The 23,315-nt window shown below is 37.4% G+C and overlaps 1 protein-coding gene and 1 pseudogene across 15 annotated transcripts in view; one reads left to right on the forward strand and one right to left on the reverse strand.

Annotated features, from left to right (window-relative positions):
• Positions 1 to 23,315, forward strand: part of PAM (peptidylglycine alpha-amidating monooxygenase) — a 277,534-nt gene that overhangs the window by 147,959 nt on the left and 106,260 nt on the right. For all 15 annotated transcript variants that reach the window (XM_036020590.1, XM_036020592.1, XM_036020593.1 and 12 more), the window contains one exon: positions 11,041 to 11,098. In XM_036020590.1, the coding sequence (XP_035876483.1) occupies positions 11,041 to 11,098 (58 nt within the window). The remainder of the gene's footprint in view (positions 1 to 11,040; positions 11,099 to 23,315) is intronic.
• Positions 1,404 to 21,409, reverse strand: LOC118499493 (annotated as a pseudogene).

A 23,315-nucleotide genomic window follows, 5' to 3' on the forward strand; every position in this document is an offset into this window, starting at 1 on the left:
CTTTATGGGCACCACAGATAGGCTCTCATGCTCTCTGGCATCCAGTTACTGGAAAGAAAGAGGAAGAGCTCAGGGCATTTATTTCCTTGGCTCCTTCTCTGCTGGGCAGCAGGTCGACAGGGACAGGATTTCTCTCCCTATGCCACAGGTCCTGTCATCTTCTCCTATGGCTAAAGCAGTTTCTGATTTTAATAACTTCCTCTTCTTTCCTCATACTTTATTATCTTCACCTGAGGGTAGAACATTTTTTTCATTGCCTTTTAGGGAGAGGAAAAGGGAGGGGGAGAGAGAGGTGAGAGTGAAAAATCAGCTTGGCTGCCTCCTAGTACAAGCCCCTACTGGGGACTGAACCTGCAACCCGGGTATGTACCCTAACTGGGAATTGAGTGTTCCAACCAGCTGAGCCATACCAGCCAGGGCTTGCCTCTTGTGTCTTTGAGTGGTAACAGCTGCTACTTTGTAAATTCCTGAAGTGTTTCAAAACCCCATACATGCTTTTCATGACCTAGCCTACAGCTTTGTCCTTGGTTACTTTCCTCAGTTGACCCCTTTATTTGTGCCTTGTTTTCTAAAGTAACTTTGACTGATGCATTTTAAATATTAAATATAACAAATTAATACTTTCATTATAGAAATGGTACAGCATAATATACAGTGCCATTCACAAAAAATATTACAGGATTTTTAAACTATCTTAAAGCTGTGTATTACAAATGGTGGGTTCTGGACACAAGTTGAAAGTTGTAAGTTGTGTTCTTTTTCCGGTCCTGTCTATGTCTCTCACTCTCTCTCTTACCTTGTTAGGAGAAACGTTCCCCTGAGCCTCAGGCCCAGGCAAACAGCCCTCCTCCCCTATGCCGGAACAGCTCCTGCCTAGGACCCAGTCAGCCCTTCTGATCTCCCCCTTCTCTGAACTCCCACCACTCATCTAGTGCTTAACACAAAGCTTAACACCTCTCTGTTTCCTAATGGGAGCCTTTGTCTCCTCCATTAGATTCTAAAGTTTCTAAAGGAAGATGATTTTTCATACCTATTTTTATGTCCCAGAAACAAACTATGGAGAGAATCAATATGTATCTGTTGTTTGGCTTCTTGACTGCTACATTAATTGGTTGGTAGGTTAGTTTCAAAGATTCTTGGAGACAAACTGCTTCTTTTTTATTTTAAACATTTTTTAAAGATTGTATTTATTTATTTTTAGAGAAAGGGGAAGGGAGACAGAAAGAGAGGGAGAGAAACGTGATGCGTGAGAGAAACATCGATTGGTTGCCTCTTGCACCGCCCCAGCCAGGGACCTAGCTTGCAGCCCAGGCATGTGCCCTAAATGGGAATTGACCCGGTGAGCTTTCGCTTTGTGGGATGATGCCCAGCCCACTGAGTCACACCGGCCAGGGCTATATTTGACACATTTAAAAGGAAAACTTTTACTATAATAAAATTGTAAGGCTTGTGTAATGAAACCCTACACACCCATGAAGAATTATTAACTCATGGTTAACTCCTGTTTATCATATCTACCTACTTTCTTCTTCCTCCACACAAGCACACAGTGAACTATTTTGGGGCATCTACTAGACATTGTTTCATTTAATTTTATATTGTAGTATTTCAGTATATGTTTTGAAAGATAAATACTTGATTTTTAAAACATAATCACAATCACCATTACTACCATTATAATATCAAATATATAGTCAGTGTCAAATTTCTCTGATTTTTAGTTATGTTTTTTGAATGTTGGTTTGCTTGCGTTAGCATCTGAACGGAGTCTACATGGTAGATATTACTGATATGTCTGTTTTAAGGATACTGAGGTTCCCTTTGTCTCTTTTTTCCTTGTGATTTATTTGTGAAGACAGTATATTTGTCCTAAAGAGTTTTTACATTCTAGGTTTTGCTGATTGCATCTAGAGTATCATTTAGCATGTCCCTCTGCCCTTTATATTTCCTATATTGGTATATCTAAAGGCTTGATTAGATTTAGGCTGGAGCTTTTGGCAAGAAATGTATAGGTGATGTTATATGATACCAACAAGAAGCATATAATGTCTGAGTGTCTCTCTTCTTATGATGTTAAACCTTATTAAATTAGGAATTGTGAGTAGATTACTCCATTATAAAGTTTTTTAACAGCTTTTCACCTATTGGTTTCTTGCCTAGATTCATTAGAAGTTGCTTTTGGTATGTATTCTAATTGTCATTTCATCTGAATTCATCAGTGGAAAAATTTCTATTAAAAACTTCCCCCATAAACTATTTGATCACTCTTAAATTTACTTTATATTATTTATACAGTTTATATTTTATAACTGCTGGCTATAAAAGGTCCAGTTTTCTTATAACGCCCCTACTAAGGGCCACTAACTAGAAACCTATTATATGATGATAATTTAGGATTATTTTGTTTCATTGTATTTATCATGCTGTGTGTTTATTGAAGTTTGAGAAAAATAAGAAAATAAAACTTATTTTAAAACATTGAATTTACTTTTTCTTTTAGTATTAGGAATTTTCCAATCGGGCTTAAAGAAGGATACCATACACTGGAGTGCAGTATTTACATTTATAATGCAGAATAAACTGATTACAAGTAAAAAAAATGTCTGGAAAATGGGCCTTTGCAGTTTCTACAGCTATTTGGTTCATTATAATAATAACTCCATTAACTACCGGTATACCCTGGGAGTTTAGATACAAAGAGAAGACAACCTTTATAGAGTAGTTCCTCTCCTTGACTTATGAATAATACCTTTAAATGGAAGTTGGAAAATTATGGTGGGATAAATTTGGTTTGATAGCCTTAAAAACCTAAATAAAATTCTTAATGGAGAAAATGACTCATTGCTCTGGAGCTATTTTGGTAGGAATAGGCCCTTTATGAAAGGTTATTAGTCATGCAGCATAACAGAATTCAACAAACTAGTTCAACCAGTGTTTACTGCATACCCAGTTCTTCTTCCAGGTGATCTTTGGGAGCACAAACAAGAATAAATCAAGGCTGCAATCCTAAAAGCATGGTCCAGTGGCAGGGTGCAAACTGGCAAATGGGACTGTGGTGCAATGCCTTATGTTGACACAGAAATGTTTATGACCTACAAAGAAAAAGCAAACAGCTGTCCAAAGAATATTTTTATATTTGATTTTATAGTTCATCTTATAAGTTCAAGGCCAAGGATGAGTATCTGTTGAAATATTTCTTTATGAGTTACAAATCTAAGGAAGATGCTATTATTCATGGAATCACTGAGGGAAGGAAGAGAAGCAAAATGACTTTGCCCTTTGATGATCATAGTTAAATATGTGACTTCATCATTAAATATAAGTACTCCAGCCTGTTGTGCCTCTTCTTCACTTTTTTTAAAGAAAAAGTGTCATTTTTCAGAAGTTGCAATTGTCTTCATTTAACCTGGAATTGAATTGGCTGGCTTTCCATCTCTTACTTCCCTCAGGGTTGTCAGACTTGCGGAACAGATTGATAAATACAGTTAGTTTCCAGCCTTCTGTGCTAAGGGAGAGGAATGTAGGTGTGACAGGTTACTGTTGACAACTAGGTTCAAAAAACTGCTTTTCATCGTGTCCCCAAATATGGGAAACAGTATAGTTTCCCTTCACATACTCCCCCTGTAACCAGGAAGCCAGAGAGGATCCGACCACTGTCACCACCTGCTGAGCCTAGGTAATTAATTACACAGTATTATTAGTATGCTCCTTTTTGTTTCCTCTTAAATGTAAGTGTGTGAATGCTCTAAGACAGAGATGTTCCATCACCAAAATACTTTTTTTCTTCGTCATTTGCTAGTACACAGTGGTAATTCCCAAAGAAGAGGCCTTGCCAGGAAAGTAGCTCCCATATCAGTTACTTGGCATCGAGAGTCTTGTCATCATCTGCCACAATGTCATTATAGTTTAAAAATGCAAATGGGATTCTGGGTAAAGCAACTGAAGGATAAACTTCATATGAAATGGGATGCTGTATAAAACCCTAACTAGGCAGCATCTGTAATACAGTTTCAGTTTAGCCTTTCTTTCTTTTTTTTTCCTTCTGAGATCAGTGACAGCTTTAGCATCATCTCTGTCAGTTCAGCTTTTCTTAAACTGAGTGCATTGCCACCAAAAGGAAGAAGGTGGTACATATAAGATTCAACAAATATTTATAGAGCTACTACTATGTGCCAGATATTATTGTAAATGCATAGGATGCTAGCAGACATTTCTATAACAAGATTGCCTTCTGGATTAGGATAAACACCCCAAAAGTTCTTAGGAATGGGGCTTAGCTTAATAGTAAGGACAAGAATGGTGCCTTTTACAGGATGCTCTTTTAGAGGCATTTAAGAATGCTTTAACATAAAATCTTCACTGTAACTATTTCTTCCAGAGCCTAATAAATACAAACATACGTGGACAACATAGTTTTTAATGTATATGGTAAGAGAAAAACTTAACAGGGAAAAGAAAATTAGGGTAGAATCCATATAAAGGTGACAGCTTAAGGAATTTTATCTGTAATTAAGTGTCTTAAGTTCTGGTTTCAGAGAGGTAAATTTTTTAAACCTGAGTTTTTGCTCCAGAAAATCATCTGTGCTTTGGCATAGTTTTTCTTTGCTTTTCATTATACACCAGGTTGAGAGTAGACTACTGGGTCACTGTAAACTTAAAATTTATGTATTAAAATTGCTTTGGGCCCTGATCAGTGTGACTTAGTTAGCTGGAGCATCTTCCCATAAACCAACAAACTACAGGTTCATTTCCCAGTCAGGGCACATACCTGGGTTGTGGGCTGGTCCCCAGTAGCAATTTGATTCTGTTTTCTGTCTGGATCAATTTAAAGAAAACTTAAAAAATATTTTTTCAATTGCTTTCTTCCTCTCAGTGTAGCTCAAAGTCTTGTCCAAAAGGATCGATCACTTTCTGTACTTTTCTCTTGTTGGTCTGGCAGAACCACTGCCAGTTCCTCCGATTTCCACCCGTTATTTGCAGAACTTAAGTTATTTAAACCCAAAGTAAATATTATGGGAAAATGTAGGGCTTCATAGATCCTCCATGGTTTTTCTGGATTGAATTTAAAATGTGTATAATCTGGGTTAGTAGATAGATGACTACCTACTTTTCAAACAGGCACAAAGTAGCAATTGCCATCCTGAGATGGTTCCACTGCTCTGGTTATTTAACAAGAGGAAAGTTACCTGAGACTACACTACACACAATATAATATTTCTATGGCTTATGGCCATATACAGAGAACAAAAACATTGCAAACAGCCACAGAAATAAGCAAAAGGACCATATCCAAGAGAAACTGGGTCATGTTGTCTATCTGTACACCTATTTGTGGCACCACATTGAATAGTCTCTGTAAGAAAGATAGTCTGCAGGGATTCTTTAAGCCCAAACAATAAAAAGGGCAGTGAGGATATTATCCAGTCTAGTGTTCAACACTAGAATCTGAATGGTACCTCTGGTTTCCCAAAACAAAAATTACTGGTTTCATGTGCACAGTTTTCACATGTAATGGTGTACAGATGGTTTTGTTTGTCCCACATTGATTTAAACGAGCAGTTGATGTTATTAACTACTTATTCCATGGAAACCACTGTATCTCTGTCTTACAAATGACTAAATCAAAGTAAAGAACACTCTTCTTAAATAATGTAAACAAGGTTTTACTGTTACTGCCTGCATGAGAACCCAGTTTAAAATGGATAATAATAGAATATAATAACAGTTCTTTACTAATAGGCACTTTTTTTTTCATTTCTAGCATGCTATCTTCTTTCATCAGGGAAATGTGCATTTTCTGGATAGTGCCCAACAGCAGCACTAGAGAGGCATTGGCAATATCGTGCCCCTCTTCATTCAGACTTGGCTGATGTGCCAAAGCAGGTCACACTGGGAGATGTGGCTACAGAGGTTCACATTATATGTCTCCCTTTTTGTGCATCTGAGCATTATGTTAGCAGTTTGGATCTGCAGTATTTTATAGATAGTCCCCTGGCACCAAGCTCAGGTACAGTGTTCTTCCCAGAGAGAGAAAAAGAGGGTTCATGATGATGATATATGGAAAATTGTGGAAGATTGTGCAGGTAGTTTGGGTTGAATTATAGAAGCCTCCTGTCTAGGACAGTGTGTTTGAAAGAAGGAACTGCTATAATGGGCAGTAAGGTGCTGTTTTTTTTTTGTCTTCAGAATGTGTTACAGAGAAATACTGATCTGAGTTATGTATATGTTTTCAAATAGCTTTACTTTTCAGAATCAAAATAGTGACAGAATTAGATAGCTGTGGCGCTAGTCTAGCTTTTTGCAGTTTGTCAACAAGCTTTCGTGATATGTTTTCAGGTACTGTTGGAAATTTATAGAGGACTTGAACTAAAACTTCTCGTTAAATTTTGCATGTCTTTGACTTCTTTATTTCTCCCATTAATCAAGTAAACTACTAAAATTGTGTCTAAGAACTGACATTTTCTTTTCAAATATTAAAGGACTTCAAAAAATAGCCTTTTAATATCCATCTTTCCATAGTGGAAAGAGAAGTACTTTAGTGAAATGGGTTCAAATTCCATTTCATCAATTTCCAGAATTTTTAAAAAAATCACAAACAAGTTATTTGCCTTCTTGAACTTCAGTTTTTCCATCTTTAAAAGAGTGTCTGTAATACCTGCCTGGTTGCATTATCATGGGAAATAACTATAATGAGAATCTTCCAGAATGAAGTAGGAGGCGTAGTCAATGTTCTCCCTTTTACAAGGTGTCAAATGCTAAGTACTAACCGTAGTTTAAATCTTTTCTTTCTTTCTTTTTTTTTGTATTATTGAATGACAGAAGTTGTGTGGTCATATTTGCTTAATCGGGTCATTGTTAAATAGTGTTCTTGGTGTTCATCTTGCAAAATAGAAAAACATAATGGGTTATTTACATATATTAGTGATGTAATGATTTCATTACTTTGAGAACTGTATCATTCTAGTTTTCTTCTTATCATTGCCTCAGGAGGCTTTTATAAAAAGTGTTTCTCAAACCCAAGGTTGGTTGGTGGTTATTAACTATGTGTTTACTATTTATTATAGTCTTAAAATCTTAAACCAACTACCGCTTACAGCATTGAATTTAAATTATTTATTCATGGTGATGTGCTATAGAAATTAATCTATATTGATGAGCTTATAATACTTTGGCAAAGGCCATTGTCCTGTCCATTCTTCAACAGGTTATATATCTTATTTTTAAAAAGTTGTTTACTTTCTTATGAAGAATCTTAAATTATGTTTAAAATATAGGATTTAGTCTCATAGGAAAACAGGTATAAATGTGAAAAAACTCCAGAATCATAATTTAGCTAGAATATCAAATCTAAATAATTTTAAAAAGTGTTTAAGTTAATGGCAAGCAAGTAGCAGGAAAGATACATAGTTATCTATAATAGTCTTTTTAAAAGATTTTATTTATTTATTTTTAGACAGAAGGGTAGGGAGGGAGAAAGGGATGGAAGAAACATCAATGTGTGGTTGCCTTTCGAGCACCCCCTACTAGGGGCCTGGCCTGCAACCCAGTCATGTGTCCTAACTGGGAATCGAACTAGCAGCCCTTTGGTTCTCAGGATAGCAAGCACTCAATCCACTGAGCCCCACCAGCCGGGTCTAATAGTCTTGAAGGCATACAATCAGAGACTTTTATTTCTAACTCTGACACCACCTACCTCAGTGGCCTTAAGCAGATCAAAAACCTTTATGCGAATCAGTTCCCATTTCTGTAAAAAAAAAATGCAGTGGCTGTTAGACCTACTCAGAGAATAATTTGGAGAAGAAAATGAACAAAAAAGAGTGTTTACTCACACTCAGCCAGCCTGAGGGAGACAAAACTCAGCCCTGCATCATCTTTAAGAGTTGGGCTCTCCAGTTGCACCACGTAAACAACCCTGAGGGGTGTATCTCCTTTACATGGATCTTGAGTTCTCAACTTAATTCTAAGTCGAATCCAAACTGTGGTACCAGAATACTCCAGACCCAACGTTTTACAGTTGCAGAGAAAAGAATAAGTTACCTTTTAGCTATTCTCTGTTCTATTGAACTGTGGTCTTCAGAGCTTTCAGTTGAAGGCTTATTATTGATTTGATCCACGCTGTATTTTTTAAATGTACTTATTTTTTAAAAAACATTTTTACCTCATTTTTGGTAACAGAATTACTCTTTCTCTTGAAAAATGGGTCATAAGTAAAATCCTAAATCAGAGTATGATTGTGCATGGTAGACCATTACTACAATGTCTAATAGAAACTTCACTCTCCCAAAATAATTTTGCAGGATACTAGTTATCCCGCAGAGAATTTCCTTTATCCTTCCTTCTTCTTTTTTTTCTTCTGCTCCTTCTTCTCCTTTTTCAAACTTACTTTAACATAACAGGAAAGAAACCATTGAAATCTGAACACATTTTCATTAATAGGGAAGTTATAAACCAATAAATACAAATTCTTAGAAGAATACTAATCCCAAATTATTCTGCCATTTTTAAATTGCTCAAGTGATGACAAGAGCAAGAATTACAATATGGATCAGATCAAATTTCAGTGTAAATAGTAGTTTTCTTTATTTTGTATATTTAACCATTCTTGTGCTTAGTTATTTTTCCTTTTGTCAAAAGAACCAACTTGCTGAATTTCACATTTCTGTTTATGCCTATAACTTGTTTATTTCCAAAACAGCTTGAAGCGACTTATAATAAAATCAGAGATAAAATAAAACCAAAACCTGTTAGTCCAAATTTAAAAGAATTTTTGTTTGGTTTGTCTTTATGTCATTGATTGCATTGCTTTGAATGATCTGTAATGCCTTAGAAAGACAGCTGATGTTCAGATCTCAGCTCCTGCACTTGTTAGTGTCAGAGATAAACTAGGAGGACACTATTTAAAGTGGTAAGGATAGATTTCTTCAATAGTAACTATCAATAGGGAAGGGGGTCCAATGTGAACCAAACTGAACTTGCTAAAACAAAAGACAGACCATTTATTTTAAAGGCTGGGCATGTTGAGAGAAAGGCACTGAGGGGTGTTGGTGGGGCTTGGTCCATGTAACTAGGCCATCTGGGTTTGTTGATTGGCACCGACTCAGAGGAAAAACAATCTTCTCAATCTATATGACAGGAATCAGTGATGTTAAGTTAGAGCAAGGCTTTCAATGGCTAAGAATCCAAGCAGAATTACTCTTTGAATGTGAGAAGACAGTTCTTGGTGGTAGAAGATTTAGATCTCACAGAGACAGAGAAAAGATTAGTTGCTAGCTTTCTTAAGAAACTGTGCTAAGAGGAGGTTCAGAAGTCTGTCTCCCTACTATTTTGAGGTTTTGGTCAGGAGTAAAGTTACTTAAGTAAAGTTACTTAACCTTGGTTTGCTTCAGTTTCCTCGTCTCTAAAATGGGGATGATAAATATTACTGATATCATAGGAATGTGTTATGGGGATTAAAAGAGGTAATACATGTGAGGTGCTTGGAACAGTGCTGGCAGATACTCAGCTCTCAATGTTGTTATTCTTAGTATCTTTAAAATGGAGTTCATAAGAGCATCTATCTACCATGCTGTATTGTTTAATTTAGTAAATGATATAATACAAGTAGAAGATTGAGAATCATGCCTGGCATATTGTAAACATTCAATAACTGTTGGATAGATGTAGTAATAGTAGCAACAGCAGCTATAGTAGCCACTAAATATCTTCAAGTAGTGATTTACTCATAGCTGAGGATGAACAAATAAAAAAATCTTGAGCTTACTATTTTTTTGTTAGAACAGTATAGGAATATTTTTAAATGAATAACTCAAAGGTTGGAGAAATGTTTATGAGCAATTTTGTACATGATTGTGAGATCTTTGAGCATTATTTTGCCAATATATTTCTTGGGGTTTGGATACACGGTTCACATCTCCAGCATTTCTGTGGCTTAACCTCCTTACCATGAAACCTTCAACATTTCCCGGTACATTTTCTTCTTAGCAAAGTAAGAGGGAATCAAAATAACTATAAAAACCTTTAAGAAATGAAACAGTGTGCTCAAGTGAGAAAAGTGGCATGTACAGAAGGAAAAATGAAGACTGAATCATATTTCTGTAATTCTTCAACTTCTTCTGTATTTATAACAATTTGTTTGATATGTATTTGAACCTCCTTGAATCCCATCACCGAAATAAAATAAGATATAAATTCGGTAATTTTTGGCCCTAACCAGTAGGTTTAGAGAAACCCAAATGATCTCTGTTCATATTTGTGTAGTCTCTGGATCCAGCCCTGTGCAATAATAATTCATGAAGTATGAATTATTAAGTGAGTTGTCTCTATTTACAATGGGTATATTATCAACCATAGGACACCTCACTGAACATGGATTTCCATTAAGGAAGTGGTATGCGTAAATGAACAGGAACTCATTTTCTCTAAATTGCATTTTTTATCACTAAAAATTGTTGGTGTTAATGTATTTGATAGCAGAAAAGTAACCATTTAGATAAAAGACCAATAACTGGAAAAGATAGAATAATTGAGTTACTGTTAATTTGTTCAATAAACTACACAGAATTTTAAAGTAAGAAAAAATAACCAAATGTAATATTATATTTTAAGACCAACTTTTACTCATTGTACATCTTTAATTAATATTTTGGGGAATTGTAAAGTGATTCAGGAAATTAAATCCTTAATTATGCAAATAGCAAATACAGTCAAAACAAACTGCTACCATTTTAAAATCAAATTCAATTAATTGTTTCACTCTTCATCTAAGCTTCTAAAATGTTGCCTTTCAACTGACATATTAGAAATATTACTCATGACGAATGACTTTATAAACAGGATTTGAAGAGTCTTAAAAACTTTTAGAGTACCTAAGTACTAGAGTTAGCCCCTCCACTAACCTGGCATCCAGCGTGCAGCAGGCAACTGTACCTGGCTGGTCCACTAGTTCTTTTTCAGTCATATAGCTCATTCTTTGATTAGTTATTATTTCTTTTTTACTAGCAGCAGTTTAATTTGTATCTTATATCTCTCTTTTTTTAATAGTCTGATACATACTTCTGCATGTCAATGCGTTTGCCAACGGATGAGGAAGCCTTCGTGAGTAAGTAATGATTGCATGGGGGGCATGGTTGGCAGTTGAAGGGAGGGAAAGCTATTTGAAACCAGTGAAAGGTTCTCTTTGATGGATATGAGTGTATTAATCTTCTACTGTCAGTTTCTAAAATGCATCTATCATGCCTAATGCAGAAACAAACTAGAGAGAGTCACTGAGAGATAAGATTACAAACCGTATCTGGAGAGATTCATGCGTAATAGTAGTTAAGGGGTTGCATGCAGATGTCAATGGCTGCCAATACCATGTGGTCCCATTTGTACAGTATTGGCTTTCTGTCTGTGGCTGGATGCTTAATTCTGCTCCACTCAACAGACTGTTTATTTACTTGCTGGGTCATGTTGTAAATCGAATGCACTTAAAATCAGCTTCAGAGAATGTAATATTTTGCCTGTCAGACAGGTAGTTGGATAGGAAGGAAGGAAGGAGAGATTAAGAGAAGAGAAGGAGGGATGGTGGGAGGGTGGAAGGAACATTGTTCCTGTTGTCTATATCACAGAATAAGGGGACTCTTAAATGGCAGGCCCTTCCCTAACTGGATCTTTGAATTTGATGGGAAAAAGTGACAGAGCACCATCTCTTTTCATCTAGGTTGTTTTAATTTAAACCTCCCTTATGGCAGACTTTTAACTATTTAGGGAAGAGGTATGATTGGCAGATCATTCATGGATCTGTTTTTTTTTTCCTCCTGCTTCGCTTTCCTGGTTTGAAATGTTGAGGTTGGAAAGAAAGTGATGATAATGCGAGTTGTACTTGGGTCCCTTGGAACTAATCTTCAAGTGGGCTGTCTGAAACAGCTATATGGGGATTATGCAATGTATATTGTAGCCTTGGGGCCATCTGAGGATGAATTTCCATGAGGTGCTCCCCATGGGAATATACATTATAGACCTGTAAACCCAGAGCAATGCACACTTATTATTTTTTCCACACACTTTGGTGGTAATCACAACAGAAAATACACCTATAACAATACTCTCTAAACAAAATTGCCTCAATAGTTTAAATTTCTAAAGATGAAAATCAGATCTTGGGAAATTGAGCATTGCTGATTTTTGTTACTTTGTGTAATAATTGAAAATTACCAAGGAGAAAGGAAGGGCAGTATTCTCAGATCCTGAACTATGAAGACAGGAAAATAATTTAAGTTCCTAACTGTAATATTTTGAGCAATACCAAATGTGATTTAGAATATAAATTTATCATTAAAATGTCAACATTACAGATTTTCTCAGTTTCATATCCACATAATTGGAAACCAAGGAGAAAATAATAATTACTCATAAAAGATTTTATGTTTTTATTTTTTACTAATTTTATGTTTTCTTTGTCCAAGTTCAGAGATAGTTTTGTTTCCTCCTGTTTCACAATTGCTTTAAATGGAAGGCTGCTCTGCCACTCTGTTCATGCGAAGGTCATGTTCACAACAGTACTACAGGTCTCATGCTGACAGGTTACTGGTTTGTTTCTGGAGGCTGGGAGTAGTGTATGGTTTCAGAGCTGGTGACTGTAAGGACTATAAATATGTATCCTGGAATGTATTACTGTTCCCAATATAAATGTTTACTTTCTCATAATTTAAAATTGAAAAGTATAAGTGAATATATTCAGTCAAGAAAAATATTCACAGGAGACACATAAAGGGCTGTATGAGAACCAGGGTACTAAACTGCCTGCATTTTGTTGGACAACTCTCATTCTAAGACTCAACTGTTGTCAGTTCTAGGGTCCTTAATGGATCTTATAAGATTAATAACTAATTTCAGTATTTCTTCTCTTTATTGCTGGGAGGATTACATGAATACTAAAGATTCTGTCATCTTTACAAAGCAGTTGTTTCATTTTCAGTGTGACTCCTTTGCTGTGCTACCCCAAGGCGTTTTGTGGTTACCATTATTTGCATAATCCAGCAGTCACAGAAATTTAGGTGTAGGCAAATTAAAACTGGAAAATTGAAAACCAAAGAGAAGTACCAAAAATTATTTACATAGGAATTAGGTAAGGGAAATTTGGCATGTATCATCTCATTAATTCTTAGGACAACCCTGAAGTTAGTCCCATTCTATAGGAGAGAAGCAGGAACCCCAGTGATTCTGGTTTAATTGGGTGCTAGGACAATAGTTTGTATGGAATCCCTGTTTATATAACCAGTCCACCACCAGCCGTCGTTTATGCAGAGCCTGCCAGACACTAAGTTGCTAAAAGCTAAGATGTTTAAGCCATTTTACTGAAGAGGAAACACAGAATCAGAGAGGTTAGGAACATGCCCAAGCTTTTTACTAGCTATGTGATACCCTCCTTGTATGCCACTGAATCCTAACACATATGGTGTGGGGATAGTGGAGCAAGGAAGAAGGAAAAGAAGTTATCAAGTGAATAGACAGAGCTGATATAGAGCTATAGCATATCTCTGTCTTCCTACATCATGTACTATTATTCTTTCATTCCTTTACCTTCATTCTCTACTGGAAACACTCTGGTCAGTTTTGCTAAAAAGTAAGTAAACCTCAACCCAGCTTACAAAAGAAAACCCAATACACATGAAATTTTAAAAATTTACGGAAGGAAAAAGCTTGGATATTTAGGTTGTATGTTGGAAGGGTGATGATACATAGCTTTTCCAGACTCCCACAGTGAAAGTTTAGTAGGGGTAACCAAAGCTTTTACACAAATGATCTTTTTGTGGGTTATCCCAAATTCTAGAGTGCAGGGTGCTTTATCATAGGATTATGTATGGTTGGAAATGAAGACTGTAAAAGCCTATAATATTTTGTTTATTCTTTCCTTCAGACACTTTTGTTATTTTATACCTTCTGCATGTATTATCTATGCCTTTTAAATGTTTGGATGTCAGCAGGGTATGTGCCACAGAGTGTATAGGGACTCAGCAATTGTTTGTTCGATATGTGAGTGAACTCTAAAACAGTGTCTTGTTTGGCCATTTTCTAAGGTTCAATATTGAATAGTAGCCAATTTACCTTTTTGCCTTAAATTATGCTCTTGTTTGAATATAAAGAAATAAGTGTTTTTAAAGAAAAGTCACTATTCATAAATTCAGCAAACTTTTACAATTTTGCGCCGTGCCGGTTAGTGAGTGAGGTGATAGTGATGTGAGCCGTGACACAAATTCTGGAGACAAGACTACAAATGCTAAAACACTTGAAAGGACTTTCTCCTTTTGCTTTTCAGATTGCTGAATAAAATAACAAAAGGAAGAGTATAATTTGGATTGCATTTTTGGACTAATGCACAGTCTCTTAATGGTGTTAAAAGCCAAAGTTGCATTTGAATAAATCATAAGTTGGGCTTTCTGCCTGTGTGACTAATTGGGTTACTCATTTTAGACACACATACTTTTTAATTTTGAGAAAATCCAATCACAATTCTCATGGAATTTATATGTGCATATGCCTGTCATATTTACATATGAGCATACACAATACTTGATGTGTTTATTTGCCTGTATTGAATTATTAAATGCAAAAAGTAGGTGTTTGGGGAAATACTAGAATGAATATAAATATAATTTTTATATTTTGAAGAAAGTCATAGCTCTCCCTAGAGCATTGCTTTTGTTCATTGTTTTAATAAGAAATCCCAGAATTGGAATGGGTGAAGGCATGGTAAGATCTGCATTTGACCACTAAACTGTGATGCTGTCTAAAAGGTGTTTTACAGACACTCAGAAGAATTGGCTCTGACAGCAGCCCACTCAGCCAAGAAATTTGACTGTCATCTTCATCCACTGGCTTTCGCTCACATGGATGACCAGTAAATAAATGTGTCTTTTCCTTAGTGAGTGATGGCAGGTCCCTATCTGCCAACATGCACTAGACAAATGAGATAGGAGCCATTGAATTTAGAAATAGATAAAATTAATCTAATGATTCATTGCTTTTCATTTTCTTTGGACACTGCCTTGAATATAGAACAATTTCTACTGCAGACTTGAATATCTCCAAATGTGACCTTTCTTAAATAAAGCATACGTTAAGATGATGTTGGGATATTTCAAAACCTAAAGGAACAACCTAATTTTGATCAAGTTTATGGTTTACTACATAGTGAGACTATATATATAAGGATCAAGTCCTGACACAGCTACAGGGCTCATATAACCACATTTTATGGCTTTGACAGCAGTAAATAAAAGTGTGTGTGTGTACATGTGTGTAAGTTCACATCCCACCACTTTGTCACCTTTTTGCTTCCAATCAGTTGACTGCATATTCTTCCCTTTCTCTCCCACTTAGGATTTTCTCTGACAAAAATAATGTAGTTTCTGTCTTCCACATGACCATTGGGTAACTTCCAGCAGGCACCCTAGGAAGGTGTTCTAATTTCATAGTGACAGCTACTTGGAGAGAGCTGAGATAGCACAAGTAAGATTCACTATACAAGGGTCTCTGATGAGTGGACAAAACCTAATTTGCTTGGTCATAATCATGAAGGAGAAGCTGTTGCTACAGGCCCTGTCTCAGGGTGTTTCCTAAATGTCCTCTATCCTGTGGTCACCTAAAAAAATACCCGTGTTTCCAACATGCCCTGCAATGAACCTCAGGGTTTCTCAGGTAATAAAAAAGGGAGGGGGAGGAGAGGAATCAAGTTATTATAATTTATAAAGCTGAGATTTAGGAATGTCTTTAATTAGGTAGGTCTACAAATTATCAAACGAAACTGATGGATGTTACCTAGACTTATTGTGGTGATGATTCCACAATATATAAAAATATCAAATCAGGAGGCCGGGGCTTCCTGAAACAATTATAATGTTATATGTCCATTGTATCTCAATAAATAAATGAATATACACCAACACACAAAGTAACTGATATGTGGACAGTGTTGCTTTAATGCAGTAATGTCAAAATGCCATTACACCACACCCCCAGTAAAATGGCCAATTCAGAAAGCCTGGGTTTGAATTGGAATTGAGGTGTAAATGTCCTGCAGTGGCAAGGGGTTTGTGGCATTTTGAGAGTCATTCTGAAGTAGGCATTTCAGCTATTTCACTGAAAGTAGCTTCTACAAAGATAAGTATGAGTTTTTCTAGTTAGAGAAAATTCCTTGGGAGAGATAGGCAAGATTTGATCTGGGTCTGGGAAGAGGATCTGTTTGGATCTACAGATGGAATGGGGGGGAGGGGAGAACATTCCAGCAGCCAGTGGTATGAGCAGTGAAGGAGTGCCTTGGGCACAAGGGTGAGCCTCGCTCCTTGCTGGCTGCATGGCTGAGGACAAGTTGCTTGGCCTCTCCCTCGTCAGGCTCATCTGCGTGAGGGAAAAGGACCAGACTCCTGTGGTCTCTGTAAGAGGTAAATGAGCCTGGCGTAGGGGAACCCTCAGTAACTGCAAGTGGTTATGGCTGTCAAGGCAGGTGGGCTGCCTGGTAAGAATGCAGAATGGAGGCTGGGGCTGTCGTGCTAGAAACGTGGTGGGCTAGGAGACTGGTGTGATGTTATGCATGGCCTGAAAAGGCAAGGAGGAGGATATGTATTTGATTCAGGAAGAAATTAATAGGGGACTGTTATAGGAATAATGTTACAAAAACTGAGCTTAATGAAGCTTATGCTATTTTATCTTGCATAGCCTGACTGATGCAGTGTATGTGTTGATTGTCTAGTTGGCTCTGGCATATACCAAAAAGTTCAGTTTTAAAAGATGTATTGTCTAGAAGTTTAATGCTTTTTTGTGCTAACTTCCTTTATTCAGAGGGATCCATCATTATCTATTCTAGTGAGCATTAATGACAATTTCTCTATTAAATTTTCTGATAAAGTGCTCAAGCAGAAGGACTTTAGTTTAGTGTAGATTTGCTCTGTGGCTATGCAGGAAGCGGGCAGAAGATAACATAATGTACCATTGCTGTGGGTTTTTAACATGCTGCCCAATGGACTGTGCTGCTGTGAGCTTTACGTTTCTCTGAGCCTCCTGGCTCAACTGCAAGATGATGAACATTAAGGCTGATCATATCCTACACTTAAATTACAACTTAGAGCATAATCTTCAGTTCCTATGAACAGTTTTTGAAGTATAATCTTTATTTGTTGGAACTAAAGAAATGTTTATGGTAGTGATACTAAAATGTGGGGCCTGCAATTTTTTAAAAATTATGACAACTCTTTTATATCGTTTCTTGAACCTCACACCTCCCTGTTCTCTCAATATTGAAACAACTCTAAAGGAACAACTAAATTTTACCTTTAGAAACCCTTTTATATATTTATTTTTTTAAAAAAAACTTGTTTTTACAATTTTCCCTGTGTGTTAAAAAAACAAAAACAAGGCAGTCCAAGTTAACGAAGGGGGACTGACTGAACTCCCAGTATGCTCACATAATACGATGTATGCAGCCACTACAAATGTTGGTTATAGTCAGAGTCACCTGTTACTCATTTGTGAAACTTTTCAAAGACACACTTGCCTAGAACACCCTCTGGAGATTTAAATAAAACATTGGGATGAAGGAAGGGGCAGGACTGATCTAGCATTGACCCTGGGCACCTGCATTTTGAACAAACTCCATAGGTAATACTGATACACAGAACCAAGTGAAAAGTACTGTTGGCAAAAATCGTTTCATAAATAAACTATTCATTGTGTACAGTATGATTGCACTTGCAGGAAAAAAAAAACAGAGTTAACAGTAATTATTTCTAGTGATATATCCAGACTGCAATTCTAGAATGCCTAAGTTTTGGAGATCCAAACTTGCATTTGCAAATCAGTTCTTTTTTATTCAATAGGTTAATGATCCATAGTATTCCTGTACAAAGTGTCTTTAGCTGAAGAGGGTGTTCCTTCCGTTGTCAGTGGTAATACAGAGTGGGCTGCCTGTACGTAGGTCTCTCCTAATCGGTGTTCCTCCACTTGGCTGCGGTGTTCTCGAAGTCTTTCTACGTCCTGTGTCTGGCAGATAAATGTCAAAATTTGACATGCAGACCTGGATTTCCTCTTGGAAAGGAAAAATAGAAGCCAAGTGCTAAATGAAATTCTGTGTTAGGTCATATTCTAAGTGTATGTTATGGCCCTGATTATAGTCTCGTGTTAGCCAAAAGAGACCATAAATCCCCCAAAACCTCAGGCAGTTAAAACGAATTTTGCCCAGAATTCCAGAAAATAGACCTAGCTATCTCTTTGCTCAATATGTTGCCCACACACATACTTTCGAGTCCTTTATTTCAGATGGCATTCTCCTTTGAGAAATCCTTCATCATGTTTCCTTTAATTGATGTGCATGAGACACTATTTCTGGAGTCTTAGTCATTCAGAAGATTTTAGGTCCCAGGACTTATTCACACTTACTTGCCTACAAAATTTTCCCTGATCTTATGCATCAGGCCACCTGAACTGTTAACACCCATTGAGAGTCAGGTACCATTTCCACTTCAGCAACTGTTACCTTATTATTGAGTTGGAAGAGTTGGTGGCACTGTAAACCGTATCAGATATAACATTCCCTTACATTCTCACAAGGCTGTGTTTTTGCCTGTGTGTAACTACCCCAAGGCTGCCTTTGTTTATTCTCCTCTCAGAATTGCATGGTGACATGCAGTTGTTTTCATTATTATCCTCTAGCTCTGTTCCCCTTGGAGTCTTTATTTCTTTGGTGTATGGTGGGACGAAAAAGAAAGAAGGGGGAGTTTCTTTTAAGATGTGACTTAAAAATAGCTCTCCATATTCTGTTTTTTGTAGTGCTGAAATCTTCAGCCTATTCCCTGGACCTCATTGTTATTTACTCGGGGTGGGCCTTGTTTTGCACAGCCAGTCATAGCAAGTGGTGATGGAGGAAACCCTGGAAATGAACCTGTCAGCCAGTCTTTTCCGAGTTGACCCCTCCCCACCACAGGTAGCAAAGCCTTCAATGAAATCTTCCAAGTCCTACTTTATTTTATGGTATCTACTGTTTGTTTTACATTTACATTTTGATACGACCTTCTTTTTTGCTGAAGGTATTTCTCATTTCAACTTGCAATAAATTGAACTGTGAGCTATAACAATACAAATACTTCATTACACTCTTTCTTTAGGATATGAAAAAGTTGGTCAGTTGCTTGTTTTTACTGTATACTAATAATTTATTCTGCATTTAACTTAGACCTTGAGTTTCTGAAAACAAATGTATGAGTCAGTGAGAGTGTTTATGAAAAGGAACTCTGAGGAAGTTTTTCTACTACCACTTAAAGATACTGATCTGTTTTTGCAAGGGAGGAAGAAACTTTCCTCTACCGGGGTGTCCAGCCCCCATGAAGCCGAGGATGCCTGTGAATGTGGCCCAACACAAAATCATAAACTTACTTAAAACATTATGAGATTTATGTGTGTGTGATTACATGTCACAGTGTATTTAATGTGTGGCCCAGACAACTCTTCTTCCTCCAGTGTGGCCCAGAGATGCCAAAAGGTTGGACACCCCTGCTACTATCAAGGCTCGAGGGTTTTTTTTTGTTTTGTTTCCTGATCAAATAATCAAATAGACATGAGACAGATTAATGAGAAAATAACCAAATTTAATTGTACACATATGTATGGGAACCCTGCATATGAGAATCAGAGACCTTGCATACATGAGAGGTTCAGAGACAGAGAGGGAAATTGTGTACATAAGGCATTCTGAGCCAGGGATGAGCTAATGCAGCTTGGGGCTTCAGAAGGTAATTGCAGGGAGAGCACGTGTTCAGTAATTACTAGTTTGCCCTGCCATACAGATACGTAAAAGCCATTTCTGGTGGTAACTCTCATCGTGGGCCAGATTCCTAATTTAAATTCTTCTAGCTAGTTAAGGGGTAGGCAGAAGTTTCTCTGAGCCTGCAGGGCCTCCGTGGCCTTAGCTCAAAATAATCCCCACACCACTGACGCACATCTCAGAGAGACTCATTCTGAACCCCTCCCTGCATATCTCATTATAGAAATTAAATTAAATACATACCTAGTGAGTACTTCCTAAAATAGTATGTCAGAGGAGAAAAAAATCAGAAAATGGCTAGAGAAGTTATGCTTTGTGTTTTCTTTTGCAAGTTGCAGTTATTTTTAGTTAAAGAAAAACAGCTTTTTCCAAGGGCAACAAAGTAAACTGAAAAGGTCAGAAGGAAGCAGGGTCTGTGCCCCTCACAAGCTCTTGTTCAGAACTTGAACTTGAGGAAAGGGGGCACTCCTGGGGACTCAGGAGCAACTGACTGGCAGAGGGGTGACTTCGGTGGGAAGGGGTGGAGCTGCAGCCCACTTGGTCCCTGAAGTGGTCTGCAGGGGCTCCAAGGTCATTTCCACCTGACAGTCAGTTGACATGATTAACACTATTATTCTTGGGGGGGCATTAAATGAAGGAATGAATTGTGGACCCAAGAGAGTGGCGTATTCAGTTGGATTCTGAATCACAATCAGGAAATAGTCTGGTACAGCTGTACTATTATCTGGTACAACCGTAATTTAATTTTTCTTGGAGCAAATTTAAAGGAAGGTGAAGTCATTTTGGGGGTCAGTCCCATGCACAGTGCTCTAGGCCTTCGAGACAAAGTCGTGTGTGAGGCTGTCAGACTGTGTGGTGGTGCGACTGTCCACGGTGCTCTTAGTAAGGACGGCTTTGTGTTCCCTACAATAACCCCCACAGTCCCTTCTGGCTCTGCAGTCACCTCAGTGTCTCCTCCACCTCTGCCATCTCAGACTGATCCAGTAGCTCCGCATCACCAGCACCAAGAAACTCCTGAATAATTTTTGCCCTTTACTTTACAAAGGACAACTAGAAGATCTCCTTGCATTAGCAGGGCCCCCAGCAAAACACTCCACTTCCCTTCCCAGTGAAAAGTTGCAGCAGTTGTACGCTTTGTCTCCATAATCTATTCCTCTCTCAGCAGGTCTCCTCCCTGTTCTTCTCTGAGCCTTTTGCTTTTCAAGATTTTATTCTATAAATTTAATGGCAGCCGCCTTTTTCCAAGTTTCTTCTGCCTTCTTTTCCAGCAGTACACACAGTGTGTTAACATGAAACATGGTGTCAGGGTCTCCTGCACAGACCCTGACAGCTCAGGGCTTTCTCTGCACCTTGTCCCGAGCCTCCTCTGTGGTTCTTACTTTCATCTTGGGTGCTTTTGTCCACCGTCCTGGCTTCGAGGTTCAATTTTTGGGTGACTCCCAAATATTTAATTCTCTGAGCTCTTTCTTGCAAAGAAAATAAGAGTCACACGATTCTAATATTCTGCAAGATATTTCTACCTGGATTTTTAGCTGGCACCTCAAAGTCACCTTCATTTGTATCTAAGAGTTTTGTTTGTTTAAATTAACTCTGTTGTGGTAGTGTTGGTTAATAACATTATATAGTTTTGGGATACACATGTTATAATTCAAGATCCGTGTACTCTTTATTATGGGCTCCCTACCTGAAGTCTGGTTTCTTTCTGTTACTATTATTTGGCCCCTTTATTCACTCTGCCTTCTTCCCCTCGCTTCCCCTCTGGTAACCACCATTCTGTTGTCTGTATCAGTTCGTTTGTTTTGTTTGTTTGTTACTTTTTGTTTTATGTTCCACAGTAAGTGAAATGATAAAGTTTTTGTCCTTTTCCATTGGATTTATTTCACTTAGCATCATACTCTCAAGATCTATCCATGTTGTTGTAAATAGCATATTTCATATTTTTATGTCTAAGTAGTATTCTGTTATATATGTATGCATTTTCTGACGTATGTGTGTGTGTGTATCATATCTTTTATATCCAGTCATCTGCCAGTGGACACTTAGGCTATTTCCATGATTCTATGTCTCGGCTATTATAAATAATGGTGCAGCAAACATAGGGGCACATATATTGTTATGAATTTAATTCTTGATAAAATGTATTTGGTCATGTTGGTTCAAAGCAGGAATTCCCAGACTGATTCAAGTTTAGGAAATCTATTAATATAATTTGCCCATAATAAAAGTATCTAAGGGAGATAAGAACTTATGATCATCTACATAGGTTCTGAAAAAAACAATGGGTCCACCTCTTGTTTGACAAACCCCTCATGCACTGGCAGAGAGAGATTTAAAAAAGGGAGAGAGAGAGAGTGGGAGGCAGATACAATCAGACCAAAAAGCTATAGATATCCATAGACTTATATAAGCCAGTTGATAAAAATAAGTAAAAGATGAATTGTATTATATATCAAAATAACTTTAAGGTAAAAGGTTGCCAGATGGGAGGGGAAAAGAGAACAGGTGAAGAGGTGAAGGGATTAAGAAGTACAAATGAGTAGTCACAGAACAGCCATGAAGATGTAAAGTATGGTATTGGAAATGGAGTAGCCAAAGAACTTATACAGATGACCCGTGGGCATGGACAATATGGGGGAATTGCCTGAGGGAGTGGGGTGCTGGGTGGAGGGAGGTGGAGGGGGGCACAGGGGGAAAAGCAGGATAACAGTAATAGCATAATTAATAAAATATAATTTAAGCCAAACAAACAAACAAAAAGACCAGATACTCCCACCTCAGGGCTTTTTCAGTGTTCATTCTGCCAGCAGATTGTGGGAGGGAGGAAGGGGAGCCTGCCCTCAGCTTGAGAGTGTCTGTAGACACAAAATCCCTCTTCTCCCTTCTGTTTCTCTTGCTAACAAACTAAGGCAAGGTAACAGTATGATTTTGTGTGATTTGTGAACTGTTGTAACTTCCACTTGATTTTTCCCTTGCAAGTATATTCTTCAGTCTCCTAGGCTTACTGTGTTCTTTCCTAATAAAAAACAAAGCCTCAGGTTATATCAAGTCCATTTTCCAGCCATCCTCTGTTAGTTCTTTAAATGGTGGTATAAAAATCCCAAGATGTGTTTTTTGGTTTCAAAATTCTTATTTTCAGTACAGTACATGACGTGCTTTTTGTTTGCCCTGAAAGTTGTACGTCAAGATGTCTCACGGTAGGTGCCCTGTGTTCTCTCGTCAACCACATTTTCCCAGTCATGGTACTATAGGAGAACATTTCTTATTTTATAGATACTCATGCATCAGACACATATTTTAGCAATAAATGAAGCTTTATTAATTTTCTCAAACAGACAAAGAGAGCTAAAAGATGCAGTTTCACACACACTTGAAACTTACAACCCTTTGGGGCCATTTAGCTGTTTGTGTGTAAGGGGACTGGTAGACTCCCCCTTAGGACTCCACTTTGAATGCAGACAAAAGGAGATGAAACATTTATTGAAGACGATACAAGAAACATTGTACACAGGACAATGACGCC

The sequence above is a fragment of the Phyllostomus discolor genome, chromosome 3 (assembly GCF_004126475.2).
Source record: "Phyllostomus discolor isolate MPI-MPIP mPhyDis1 chromosome 3, mPhyDis1.pri.v3, whole genome shotgun sequence".
Taxonomy (NCBI): domain Eukaryota; kingdom Metazoa; phylum Chordata; class Mammalia; order Chiroptera; family Phyllostomidae; genus Phyllostomus; species Phyllostomus discolor.